At 42.8% G+C, this 14,383-nt stretch overlaps 1 protein-coding gene across 9 annotated transcripts in view; it reads left to right on the top strand.

Annotated features, from left to right (window-relative positions):
- Positions 1 to 14,383, top strand: part of MED12L (mediator complex subunit 12L) — a 168,554-nt gene that overhangs the window by 127,558 nt on the left and 26,613 nt on the right. For all 9 annotated transcript variants that reach the window (XM_077929875.1, XM_077929876.1, XM_077929868.1 and 6 more), the window contains 10 exons: positions 900 to 1,102; positions 2,413 to 2,601; positions 3,535 to 3,609; positions 3,739 to 3,929; positions 4,490 to 4,651; positions 6,972 to 7,083; positions 9,559 to 9,648; positions 10,994 to 11,103; positions 11,592 to 11,727; positions 12,749 to 12,910. In XM_077929875.1, coding sequence (XP_077786001.1) covers positions 900 to 1,102; positions 2,413 to 2,601; positions 3,535 to 3,609; positions 3,739 to 3,929; positions 4,490 to 4,651; positions 6,972 to 7,083; positions 9,559 to 9,648; positions 10,994 to 11,103; positions 11,592 to 11,727; positions 12,749 to 12,910 — 1,430 coding nt within the window. The remainder of the gene's footprint in view (positions 1 to 899; positions 1,103 to 2,412; positions 2,602 to 3,534; positions 3,610 to 3,738; positions 3,930 to 4,489; positions 4,652 to 6,971; positions 7,084 to 9,558; positions 9,649 to 10,993; positions 11,104 to 11,591; positions 11,728 to 12,748; positions 12,911 to 14,383) is intronic.

Genomic DNA, 14,383 nt, shown 5'->3' with positions numbered 1-14,383 from the left:
GACCAGAAGTGCCGCATCCCTGAGCTTCAGTTATATCTTAAAATATGATGTTTTAAGGATTAATCCTACAATAGATGAGGCATTTGTATTAAATTCTTCTATTTCCTGCTACCCAGTAGGTGTAAAAATTCAGCTTCAGCAGGATTGCTCAGAATCATAGAATCATCGAAGTTGGAGTAGACCCAGGGTCATCTAATATCCTCTCCCCAGCCCCAGCCCAACTCCCCCGCCCTCTTAAAACCGTGGGTAGATGAAGGGAATGCCTTCTCAGGGTCTGTCAAGGCAGGCTAGTGCAGGACTCTGACGCTTTGATGGTATTAATTAATATCATTAATATTGTATTAGCTCATTTTTAATGTTAAGCCTAAAGTAATAGTTAATGATGCTGCAAAGTACACTAATAATGCAGGTATCTCAGCTAAAGCATCCATGACAGGTGGCCATCCAACTTCTTCTTAAAAACCACCACAGGAAGGAGAGGCCATCACCTCTGTGGGAGTCTGTTCCACTGCCAAACAGCTCTGACTTTCAGAAAGTTTTTTTCCTGAATGTTTAGTTGGAATCTCCTATCTTGTATCTTGAAGCTGTTGCCTCGAGTCCCACCCTCCAGAGCAGGAGAAAACAAACATGCTCCCTCTTCCATGTGACAGCCCTTAAGATATTTGAAGGTGGCTATCACATCTCCTCTCAGTCTCCTCTTTTCCAGGCTAAACATACCCAGCTCCTTCCAGCACTCCTCTCAAGGCTTAGTTTCCAGACCCTTCATCATCTTGGTTGCCCTCCTCTGCACACATTCCAGCTTGTCAACATCCTTCTTAAATTGTGGTGCTTGCCCAGGTTGTTTTTGATAGTTAAACAGTAATAATAATCTTCATCTTTGTGCTGCTTCTACTCCATAGGTGATGCGGAAATTGGAAGCAATAGCATGCCCTCCTTGAAGAAGTCAGATTATTCAGTGCGAAGATTACTAGGTGACCTTAATGAAGATGAGATATGGGATGCCTCCTCACATTCTTTGAAATCATGTGGAAAACCTTTCTCCATAGAAACTGCTAGTCTCAGTGAATATGCTAGATATGTGCTAAGAAGTATATGCCAGCAGGTAGCATAACCCTTTGTTTTTCTCTGTTTATTTGTATATATGAATTTGTTTTTCCAGAGTAATCACTGTTGCCATATTCCAGGGATGCAAAGACAGTCATGACATGCTTTCATAAATATAGGTGGATGATGGGGGTAGAGGAAGGTAGCTGGGGAAGCCATTCAACCCCGAAGATGACCTGGGCCAGCCACAACACCTTAGCTTAATCTTCACAGGCTTTTCATGAGTATAGAAAAGGGAGAGGGAATGAATAAGCCGCCTTGAGCTCCTTGGAGGAAAAGTTGGAGTGTGAATGTAATATGGATTTGGTTGTCAGGGCTTCCAGGTCATTTCCTCCTATAAACCTGTATACACTGTTGGCAACTATGGCATCAAGTGATGACTCGTGTGTGAATGAGCTGTCATAGATTGATCTGTCCAGACTGACTTTTATATTGCCAGATATCTATCCAAGGTTTCCATATTTTGGCTGAGTAATCAAGGGATGAAGATAGAGCCATGTACACACATGTGAGAGCAAGTCCACACTCTGGCCATGCGAAGCCTCTTGGGGTACACTGGAACGCACAATGTTACCTTAGTTAAACAAAACCAAAACAAAACACATGTTTTCTTAGGGGTAGTGGAAGCTGTGACCTGTGACAGGTTTACCCAGCCCCCCAGCCTCATTGATTAAACCCGGAAAGAACAAGCCTCTAACTGTGCAGCTGATAGCCTATGCTATATTCAGGAATTGTCTGCGCAATTCAGGTCTAGGCACGTTAGATTTTATGGTTGTGGCTCCCATGTAAACTTTGTGCCCATGCTTGAACTTCTCAACAGATAGGAAAGCTGTGCAGGTGTGGTTGTGATCCCACCATTCTTGTCCTCCTTGTGCCATGAAGTTTTTCTCAAACATACAATGAGTATAGTTGTGATTACAGCTGGAATTCGTTTGAGAGTTTAGCTTAACATTGTGATTTCCTTTTTAAAGAGTTCCTTGAGGATTCAGTCAGTGGCATGTAAATGCTCTTGACAGAATACCTGAGAAGTAGAACCAGAGAAAAAGATTGTTTGTCTTAAAAGAAAAAAATTTATATTTAACTAAATTCTTCCTTGTTAAATATTTTGCATAATAGACTTGGATTTAATGTAAAGTATAGCTTTTTCACGGGCAGGTTTACCTTCACCTTTTTTTATAGCTTTTTCACAGTGCTAGCATGAATCTGACTCATCCTGAACAATGTTGATTTTTTGTTATGCGTTACAAGCAAAACAAACAAACATTGCCTTTGCTGTGATTAATGTTCAATTCAACTTTTTGCTGATAGGAGTGGGTGGGAGAACACTGCTTGAAAGAACCCGAAAGACTGTGTACCGACAAAGATCTTATCCTGGACCCAGTCCTTTCAAACAAGCAAGCACAAAAATTGTTGCAGCTTATCTGTTATCCTCATGGTGTTAAAGAATGTGCAGAGGGTGACAATCCTCAGAGACAACACATCAAGCGCATTCTTCAGGTAAGCAGACCGAATAAAGGCTTTGTATTTGATGTTCTTTCCTCTTGCTCCCACCACATGTTAGACCCTTTTGTCCCTGTGTACATACCGTCCCTTGTAAAGGGATAAAATTAAGGGAGAGGGGAATTAAGTCTTTCCTGCCAGCGACAAACCCTTCTGCTACTGAAGCATATGCTAGCCAGAAATGTGAAGAAACTCTGTATGTGTGCAGCTCGTGTATGGAGGGAGGCTCCCTACAAGATTTCTGACTGCCTGCCTCATTGGTATGGCTTCTTCTCGTGGTCACTGAATATAGGGATGCGGGTGGCGCTGTGGTCTAAGCCACTGAGCCTCTTGGGCTTACCGATCAGAATGTCAGTGGTTTGAATTCCCGTGACGAAGTGAGCTCCCGTTGTTTTGTCCCTGCTCCTGCCAACCTAGCAGTTTGAAAGCACACCAGTGCGAGTAGATAAATAGGTACCACTGTGCTGAGAAGGTAAATGGCGTTTCCATGCGCTCTGGTTTCTGTCACAGTGTTCCATTGCACCAGAAGCCGTTTAGTCATGATCCGGAAAGCCGTCTGTGGACAAACGCCGGCTCCCTCGGCCTGAAAACGAGACGAGTGCCACAACACCATAGTCGCCTTTGACTGGACTTAACTGTCCAGGGGTCCTTTACCTTTTTTTAAAAAAAACCTTTACCTATAACGTGTAGTTCTGCCCTTAGTCAAGATCAGCTAAAAGCTATGTTTTAAGGTGGGGGTGAAATCAGGAACAGGCTCTTCCCCAAGGCAAGGCCCCCATCCCTTTCCCACCGATCCCATCTGTAGGCAGGAAGAATGAACAAAATGAGCCGCATCCCAGATGCATGTAGAAAAGACAATGATATGCAGGCAAGAACAAAATCGCATGCCATGTTTAATGGTGACACAACTATTTGTCATTCTTTGCACAGAATTTGGATCAGTGGACTCTCCGCCAATCGTGGTTGGAGCTCCAGCTGACGATCAAACAGTGTATGAAGGAGCCTGTGAGTATTGCCTTGCATACATGTTTCATTCGAAAAAGTTTTCCTTTTAAAAAGCAAAACAAAATAAAATAACCTAGTGTGTGAGCAAAGATATCATGAATGTGCTAGTTTACTTATGTTTCACTGTAGGGTTCTGGGTCTGTGGCTGAAATGAACAGCTTGTTGGATAATATTGCAAAGGCGACGATAGAGGTGTTTCAGCAATCCGCTGATCTAAACAATAACTCTTCTAACTCTGGTATAGGCCTCTTCAGTCCAAACTCTGTTGGAAACGCTGACACACATATTACGAGGCAGAAAAGTAAAAAGACATTTCTAAGGTAATGTTCTCTGCCTGAATGGATAAAGATGAAATTAATCTGCTTTTTTTTTTAAACAGGAATACTTGAGAGGGTTGTGAGCGTGGAGGGTTGCATTTAATAATAACTGTGGTGTTAATTTCAAGAATCCAAAAGCCAGTAGTCAAAGCCCAGAAAAGTCTCCCCAGATTTGTTCTGGGCTCAGAAGTTCCAGTGCATGTGCAAAGTTTCTCTGCGTGTGAGAATTTATCAGTTTGGTTGATCATACACTGTTAGCACACCAGCAGGTATAAACATTAGTTCTTCAGCTGCAGTGAATGGGAATTTCTGCATGCTCAAGACCTCCACGTATGCATCAAAATGCACACAAAAGACTTTGGGACTGGGATGTGGAACTTCAGCTCACAACTTACTTAAAATTATATTGAACTGTATTGGCTTACATCTACCTACCTGCCTTGTTTTAAGTAGTTTGCAAAACCTGTATCTCAAACACATGCATATAGTGCTTTGAAGGAAAAAAACTGAGAATACTGGGTGATAATTCTGTTTGGAATCTCTTGTATGTTTCATGCTTTTAGTTCTTCTGAGAGGCGAGGCGCTTGGCTAGTGTCTCCCCTGATCGCGAAGCTGCCTACCTCTGTTCAAGGCAGAGTCTTGAAAGCAGCTGGAGAAGAGCTGGAGAAAGGCCAGCATTTGGGATCGTCTTCAAAGAAGGAGAGAGACAGGCAGAAGCAAAAGAGGTAGAAATGATTCGGGGGGAGAAATGCTGCAACTTTTTACTGGGAATATCTGATGCAGAGACTGGCTAGGGAGAGTTTGTGCTTTTATTACAAGTATTCCAATCCTGCTATTGTAAATCGGACATGTTTGTGCACCCAGTCAAGGTTTGTTTTATGAAATAAGCCTGCAACATTCTCCCCCCCCCCCCCCCCAATACAGTTATTATGGGAAAGGTAGGTTACAGTTTGGTTGCATTTAGGAAAAAATGTAGCACATAAGCAAGACCATGTTTTCCTTCTTAATGCCCCAATTGTTGCTCTGGAAACAGCACAGTTAAAAAGAAAAAAAAGAAGGACCAATAATGTGTTAACATTTACTGAAAGTAGCACCACAGCTGGATTGATTCTATTCATCATTTCCAAAAGAAAAAAACTATTTTTAAAATGATACTTACTTCTCGCCCTCAAATAAAAAGATCTCTTTCCACAAATAGATGTTACTTCTCATATGGGATTCTGATTAGGTGTCAAGAAATGACATGCTCAGATGTGTACATGAATACATATGTTATTAGATGTTTCACAATAAACTATAGTGTTCAAATTCTCTGCATGAAATTCCTTGTCTATATTCAAAAGCCTATATAAAAAAACCCAACATTTTCCCTTTCTTTTCTTTCTTTTTCCCCTGCATTCCCCACTTCATGGCTGAAAATTCAGATCATATTTTCATTATAACTGTGTTGATCTTAATCTGCCTTAAACTAGTTCTTAGTTGTCCAAATACCTTTACTTTGCTTAATTAGCAATACTGAACGATACATCCTGATAAGCATTGTGGCACTCCATTAAAAGTGCAATGCCTTAGGCTTCCTGCAAACTTGAATAGGATAAGAATACTGCACATTCCTCTGGCTTTCATTAAAGGCTGCTTTGGAAGTGCCACACATAAAGGAGGGTGATGGAGAGAGCAGAGAGTGCCAGTGTATTGCATTCTTCTGCATTGTCCGGAGGAGAACTTTCACATCTTCTTTTTATAGATAGCCGTGGAAGATATGGAGACAGCTTTTCCCCCCTCAAAGGATAAGGGGATGTGAGAGTTCTGTTTCTGATGAGACAGGAAGTGAGCCATGAACTTCTTCATCCTCCTCCAAAAGAAGCTGCCAGCTTAAAAACCATCACACATTTTACACGAGTGTGCTGGCTTCTATTTATACCGTGGTCATAATGCAGTGATTTTCAAATTCCCTACACTCTCGGAACACTTTTGGCACTGGTCTGCACACCACGTACCACCTGCATATTGCAGAAGAGACTTAGGTGTGTCCTGTGGTGCACTTTTGTTTAGCTAGGGCACCTATGCAACATTTGCAGAGTTCCATATTATGGAAGAATATAAGTAATGTTCTTTTGAAGAGATGCTTGCTTATCATAAGGAGGGTCCCTGTGGCATCAGACCCATGGTCCATTTAATCCAGTATCCTGTTTCCTATAGTGACCAACCAGATACCTCTGGGAAGCTCACAAGCATGGAAGCAGCACTCATTCTCCTGCTGTTGCTCCCCAGTCGCTGGTATAGAGGCATACTGACTCTGACACCTAGAGTTTGAAGGTAGTTATCCTGACTATACCTTATAGTAGCTCATATACCTTATGAGCGGGTGGCGCTGTGGGTTAAACCACTGAGCCTAGGACTTGCTGATCAGAAGGCTGGCGGTTTGAATCCCTGCGACGTGGTGAGCTCCTGTTGCTTGGTCCCTGCTCCTGCCAACCTAGCAGTTCGAAAGCACGTCAAAGTGCAAGTAGATAAATAGGTACCGCTCTGGCAGGAAGGTAAACGGCGTTTCCGTGTGCTGCTCTGGTTCGCCAGAAGCGGCTTAGTCATGCTGGCCACATGACCCAGAAGCTGTACGCTGGCTCCCTTGGCCAGTAAAGCGAGATGAGGGCTGCAACCCCAGAGTTGGTCACGACTGAACATAATGGTCAGGGGGTCCCTTTACCTTTGCCTTATCCTGACTATCTAAATAATAGACTTACCCTCCATGGATTTGCCCAGCCCCCACCTTCAATGCCATCTCACCACATCTTGTGGCTGCTGTTACCAATATTCCCGCTGATGAACTCCTTGGGAGCTTCCAGGGAAATCCATGGTTTGAAGAACCACTGTCCTAATGTTTGGCTTTCAGCGTGTGAGTGATTTTTAGCTTGTAAAAACAGCGATAACAGCGCACGTGAAGAAAACCCTGCTAGGGAAAGTGTAGACAAAGGGAAGGAAGGGATTGGAGACAGGAAATATCAAAGTAACACTACTAATTGAATCTTGTCTCTGCCTCTTTTAAAGCATGTCTCTTTTGAGTCAGCAACCTTTCCTTTCTTTGGTACTTACTTGCCTTAAGGGACAGGATGAGCAGCGAGAAGGGCTTCTAACATCTCTACAAAATCAAGTTAATCAGGTAAAAATAAGCAGATAATTCTGTGCTCTGCATCAGATGAAAATCAATTATACTAATGGACTCAGGCACACGGGAAACCACATTTGAAAGGCCATCCGTGTGAGTTTCAGGAACATAAATGGAGAGAAATGACAGAAGGTTTAGCTGATATTTTATTTAAAAAAACAACACAAAATCATCTGCATTTAAAAAAAAGAAAAATGGCAAACTTTCTCAGATACCTAAGCAGGAATAGAAGTAATTGCTGTTGGCAAAGTGACCCATTACATTGAGCTTGCCTTGTTGTTTTGTATTGCATCTGCAACATCTTCACTTTAGGTACTAAGACTATGCACACATTACTGTTTACTCTGGCTCCAGTGCTATCCCACTGCTGATGTCTGAAACCAAGTTACCCACAATCTATATGTATCATATAGTTTCTTGAGAAGTACTGCTGTTAGATGTGTTTTCCCTCAAATCAGGCTCAATTTGATCTGAAAAGACAAGCAGTGAACACTTCAGATATTTGCTGCGCACTTGCAGTCTTCACTGAATAGGAGTTGTGGGGAAAGTGCAGGTACAGGGAAACAAATTGGCTAGTTTGCATCGAGTGAATACATCTCAGCTCCCTCTCTGGTGTGTATAGCAATGTAAAAACATGACTTGAAATGGAGAAGGGAAAAATGACCTTACTTCATTTTAAGGTCCCTAATGTGCACAATGTCTAATACCAGGCTACAAAATGCTACTTTAAGTGAGATCAGTGACTTGTGTGGGACTTTTTATATCTATTTCTTGGAGCACTAGTCTATCATGCTATATAGCATAGGTCTGCTCTTGAAACTTCCCACAGTTCCAGTAATGATTTTCCGCATGGCACTGCAAATTTGGAGTTCTGGGAATCCGAAATCCAGAACCCACTAACTCACAAAACAGGTTCTAGAGTTCTTTGGATCCTGACCTAAAGCACATCAAAGCATTGGCTACACATGGAGGTCAATGAGATGGTCATATTCTGATAGAATGGATTGTACTATTTCAGACTGAAGTTGAGGAGCATCAATTTTGATCGCTCTCCCATGTAAAAAATAAATTATCTGCAGGCGAGAGTGGGAGAAAGGCTCTAGCCCAGCCTGATCCCTTTGCACTGACTTTTTACTTGTAGGGAGTGTTGTTTATGTGTAGATTTTTTTTTAAAGACTTCCACAACCTGCAGTCCCTGTGGGTGTGGTCCAAATAGGTACATTTTAGTCTAACACCTCATTCCCACCTCATTCTGCTGGATGAATAGACTAGGCCTAATGCGGGGCATGTTGCCACTTCAGTTGTTAATACAGTAGTTTGTAAGATAGATTAGAAGGTGATAGAACCCAGCATTCGACCCTTGATTCCAGTGCTTGATTCCTATGCTGCTATCATGACAGGTGAGCCACTTAGTTTTGCCCCCATAACCAACCTAGTACAGTCGGACCTAGGATCCCAAATGCCTTGGTACTCGGACGTTTTGGATCCCGAATGTCACAAACCTGGACATGAGTGTTTCGGTTTGCAAACGTTCTTTGGAACACGAACATCCGACAGGGCTTCCGCGGCTTCCGATTGGCTGCAGGAGCCAATCAGAAGGCGCAATTTGGTTTCTGGACGTTTTGGAAGTCAAACAGACCTTCCGGAATGGACTCCATCCGACTTCCAAGGTACAACTGTAATGACTAGGTAGAAGAGCTATGTACACAGAGCATAGGACTCTTATTGTTGTGGACAGATACCTTATTGCTTGCCCCGCTCCTCCATCTGTGTGTAACTACAGTACTACAAGAGCAGCTCCCAGGCCACTGTAAAACACACAGTTAGCATGTAACAAAATTCATTTTAGATATAGTTTCTAACTATTCCATTTTCTGACACTTCCCTCCTCCATTTCTGTTTCGGCTGCCTTCAATCCTTCCTCCTTCCTCCCAGTACTTCTGGTACCTCCCAGTACTTTAATCTGGATCTGAGATATTTCTTACTTTACCATCCTTGCAACTTTGCTTGCAATCTGTAGAAAGTATTAACAGCCACTGAGAGAAGCTATCTGTAGAGTGTCATTCAGAGGCTTCCCTTTCTCACCTATCAAATGAAAGGAATTTGTGTGCTCAGTGGAAAGTGATGACTTCTCACAGGCAACTTTTGGGGAGTTTCACTCAGAGGAGAACGTATTTGCAAGTGGCTCGTCTTTTACCTGACTAGATAAGAGGACAACTCTTTCTTTGAACGGCTCCACAGATGGGACTTCATAAGTAAAAATAGCATCAGTTAAACTGGGCAAGAGAAGATGCAGGGCAATAAATTATAGCAGGCAGAAATTTAACAACAAGCAAAATTTGTGAGAAGTATTTCATAGAAGTGGGTGAATATATATATATATATATATATATATATATATATATATGTTGTGAGTAATGTTAAGGTTTAAAGTAAACATGCTTCAGTTAATCAGATTTTTGTTCCTAGATATTAAGCAACTGGAGGGAAGAGAGATACCAGAATGATGTTAAAGCTAGACAGATGATGCATGACGCTCTGCAACTTCGTCTTAATTTGGTGAGAAAAAGGCACAATTATCTGTTTAGACTATTTTTATGTCATTCCTCAGTAAAACTGCTCCTAGGGTTGCCATATTTTGAAGAGCAAAAAAGAGGACACATTTGCAGACTTCTACTTTTAACTATGGATCTCTATGATGACTCTCATTTTACATAACTATGAAAAAGAGGATGTGTCCTGGAAAAAGAGGCCATATGGCAAGCCTAATGGTTCTGTGCTGAAACCTGCCCTCCAATTTCTTTACCTGTTACTTGACCTCTTTTGCAGCCTGCTTTAGAATTTCAGTTTCCATTGTCGCAGGATTGAGCTTACTTTTATTGTTGCCAGGTAGCCATGGGTGGTATGCATGTACTTTTTCTTCCCATTAAACATTTACTCAGTGTTCTGTAGCCTCCCTGGCTGCCTGTGCTTCCTGATCTGGGGCAAAAAACACACCCTATGGGAGGAGTTCTCACGGAATTTGGAAGATACTGCAAGGGTCATCAAGTCCAAAACCCTGCAAGTTATTTTCCTGAAATGTGATATTCATATCTGTAATATATATTAAAAAACTGCATATTGAAACTGGAAAATGAAGAACGTGTAAAACCGTTACACATTTGTGTGTGCAAGCACTTAATATGAGAGAAACTCGGAGGGTGTAATCTTGCACTTATGCAGGCAGAGAGAATAGGGTGCAGCAAGACCCCTCATAGAACCCCACTGTGTTCTATGTGTCTAGCATAGCACTGTGTAACAAACACAGTGCTGCGCTAGACACAATGCAACATAGCAGCCCACCAGTTTGCCCACACCCTCTGTGCAGACCCACTCCCACATCTGTGTAGGGGGCGCTGCTGGGTTGCTGTTTTTTAAGATGAAGTGCGGGAGAGACCTTCCAAGGGACTGGCCACTTAATAGCAGCATATTCACAGTATGATTCTGTGACTCAGGAGGGACATGTCAACAGAAGGATGGCTACTCCAGAGCCACGTATCAAGAGCTGTTTGGCATCTCCAAGGAACTTACCAATAGGGACATACTAGGAATCAATGTAATTAGGCCATAAGCATAAATAAAGCAGAGCACAAAAGGCTTGAACTCCCTATGTAGAAGTTGATAGGAAAATAATCTTATTTATTTTTTATTTTTTGAAATGTGTTATCTATCTTTCTATTTTTTATTCTTTGTTCTGTTTCTTTTTTCTTTTTATATTCTCTATTTTTGATTTTACTTTTATTTATGTATATTTGTATTTACGTGTTTGCAATTAATAAAAATAATAAAAATAATTAAGCAGAGCACAATGTATTTAGTCCATCATGTTTATCTTCAATTTTTTTCCATGTGGTTCTCATTTTAGGTGGGTGGAATGTTTGACACAGTGCAGAGAAGCACGCAGTGGACCACAGACTGGGCACTTCTGCTCCTTCAAATAATAACATCAGGAACCGTTGACATGCAAACAAACAAGTACGTCTGGACCATTAATAATAACGCAACATTATTCCCCCCCGTGAAGTGCCAAAGTCGCTAAAAGGGTCTGTGATAGCTCCCGCCATATTATTTTCAAGAGGAATCTTCTGGAACTTTGACTTGATGAGGTCAAGCTCAAAGATAATAGGGCCGTCTCAGATACAGCCAAGAAAACAAATGTTTGTTGGCTGGAGGTGTCTTATTCCTGCTGCAGTTGGAGGAAACCAGAGCGTATCTTGAGAAAAGGGCCATGCATTTATTCAGACTTGAGAAATCATGGAAAGTACCACAGTGAAGCAAACTAGCAGGTGGGGTAGGACCTCCTTTCAGAGACTCACACAATCCAATTTAGATCGGATTATGACATCCCAGAGAGGAATAGTAAACATTTGGCTAAATGGAAGAACATTATTGATTGATTGATTGATTGATTGATTGATTGCTCTTTGTGGTGTAATTCACTTCTTTTTTCTTAATGCTCCTAGTGAATTGTTCACAACTGTACTTGACATGCTGAGTGTGTTGATCAATGGAACCTTAGCTTCTGACCTATCAAATGCAACCCAGGTGGGGTCTGAAGAGAACAAAAGAGCATACATGAATTTGGTGAAAAAGCTGAAAGTAAGTCTCCCGTCTGACTGCTGAAATATGCTTTTGTTAAACGAATCGCTTTTCTAGCAGTTCCCCCCTCTTTTTTGTATAAAGGAGGAGTACGTAGATATAAGGAAATAAGGGAATCATCTACTAATGAATAAGAACTAAGAAACAGGACAGAAAGGCTTGGTGCACAAGTCATTTGCTAGCCTGGTTGAGAGATCAAGAACAAGCACACAAGAGAGGAGGCAGGAGGAGAAATTGCACGAGCCTGTAGCCATTTCCCAGTCTTTTGACATCTGCAGTGTTGCTTGTATATTAGCCAAAGGGATCTAGACTAATTAATAGATGACACTGACACACCCAATTCTAAATGGATTACTTCAGCAAACAAAAATCACTGCAGTTGATTTCCACAGAACATGTGGGAATGAAACAGCCATGCCTGATGTGGAAAAGTCTACTCGGTGTGTGTGTGTGTGTGTGTGTGTGTGTGTGTGTGTGTGTGTGCAAATATTTTTGTAACTGGGATTCCTCCAAATAGGAGCGTATGCCCCTTTGCCTGTTAGGCACTCTTTGTCACAGATGCAATATTTGGTTGACAACAATAGCTCATGCCTTGCAAGGAAATCATCCCAGGTTCAATGCCCAAAGAATATGTAGAATCACAGCAAGTCAGAGTAGGCAATTCTGGGTTAGCTACACAAATGTCTTGACTTGGTAGACACGATAGCTTTCTGTCCATGGTACTCTGGCTTGGCCCAATATGATATGCTAAAACTGCAGATGATTCCCCGCCCCCCGACACCATTGCTCATCTGTTCTTTAGGCTTCTACATCAACATTAAATGCAGATTTCTATAGTTAGATTTTTTGGGAGGGGGTCCCATCAGATGAGCGGAAATAGCTTATAAAGCACATTTTAAGGCACAGCGAAGACTGCGGAATAAAAATAGTAAAAGTACAGGGAAATGACTCATAATGAAACATTTCTGGTCTGCAATTTTGAAATGCTTCCTTAACATATGTCCTTTTTACCCCCTTGCAGAAAGAACTGGGAGATAAGTGTTCAGAAAGTATTGACAAAGTTCGTCAACTTCTTCCCTTGCCTAAGCAGATGTGCGACATAATTGCTTGTGAGCCTATGGGATCACTAATTGATACCAAGGGAAACAAAATCGCTGGATTTGACTCCATCGATAAGAAACAGGCAAGAATAAACTTTACTTTCAAGGCGTGCCAACTTTCTCATGCATATGACAGCCAAAAGATAACTTGGTGGCCCTTTAATCAGATCCATTCAACTCATTTATTCACAGAAGGCCGTGAATGTTTTTCTTTTATGTTGTTATTGCAGCTTCTACCATATTCTGCCAAGCAAATAAACAATTCTCTGCCCTTTCTATTAGGCAACATTCCACTTAATAATAATACTAGTAAAAATGCATAGTGTTTCCAAATATTCAGAAAACTCTACATGCATTAGCTAGCTAGAAATTCTTAGAAGAACTCTATAATGTGGATTAATATTATCAGCCCCTCTAATATAGATGGGAAGAGTGAAGCTGATTGAGTGACTTATGAAGACCACCAAGTGAATCCATGTTAGAGGCAAGATTTGGACCGGGGCTTTACTTATTTGTAGCTGAGTAGATTTTGGCTTGCCGATCGAAAGGTCGGCGGTTCGAATCCCCACGGCGGGGTGTGCTCCCGTTGCTCAGTCCCAGCGCCTGCCAACCTAGCAGTTCGAAAGCACCCCCGGGTGCATGTAGATAAATAGGGACCGCTTACTAGCGGGAAGGTAAACGGCGTTTCCGTGTGCTGTGCTGGCTAGCCAGATGCAGCTTTGTCACGCTGGCCACGTGACCTGGAAGTGTCTCCGGACAGCGCTGGCCCCCGGCCTCTTGAGTGAGATGGGCGCACAACCCCAGAGTCTGGCAAGACTGGCCCGTACGGGCAGGGGTACCTTTACCTTTACCTTTTAGATTTTGGTACCCCATGGTGAATCTTCTATGCTCAAAGGCAAATCTTAACCAATTCTATTTGGATGGAAAGCCTACTGAATTAAATAGGGGTTGCTCCCAGATAAGAGGGGTTAGGAATGCAGTCTAAGAGTGTTGGCATCTGTCTGTCTCAAGAAATAAGGAAGTACACCTCCGGGGGTAAAATCAAACCACTGTGTTAGCAGCACTGAGGTGACCTCCCTGGGGCACAAGCCTGGCAGTGTATACAGGGGCGTAGGAAGGGATGTGTGGAGGGGGCGGGCCGACCCGGGTGCCACTCGGGGGGGGGGGTGACAAGATTGCCCCTGCCTCCCCCCACCTGTAGAGCGGCTGAGGGCACGTGCAGTCTGTATGGGCTGCCGCTCACGTGCACCTTCCGTAAGGGCTGCCGCTCTCACGTGCCATCTATACAGGCATCTGTATGGGCTGCCGCATGTGAACGGCAGCCCATACGGATGGCACATGTGCGGCAGCCTGTATGGTCGCCGCACATGCGCAGTCCATACAGGATGCCGTTTGCACGGTATCTGTATGGCAGGCCGCACATGCGCAGTCCTTACGGGATACTGTTCGCGAGCGGCAGTCCATACGGACTGCGCATGTGTGGCATTCTGTACAGGCATGGGATGCCGCACATGCGCACTCTGTGCGGACTGCCCTGCCCTGGGTGCCGGAGAGGG

The sequence above is a fragment of the Podarcis muralis genome, chromosome 6 (genome assembly GCF_964188315.1).
Source record: "Podarcis muralis chromosome 6, rPodMur119.hap1.1, whole genome shotgun sequence".
NCBI classification, from domain to species: domain Eukaryota; kingdom Metazoa; phylum Chordata; class Lepidosauria; order Squamata; family Lacertidae; genus Podarcis; species Podarcis muralis.
Note: the sequence above shows the minus strand (reverse complement) of the source record. Positions and strands in the feature narration are given on the sequence as shown.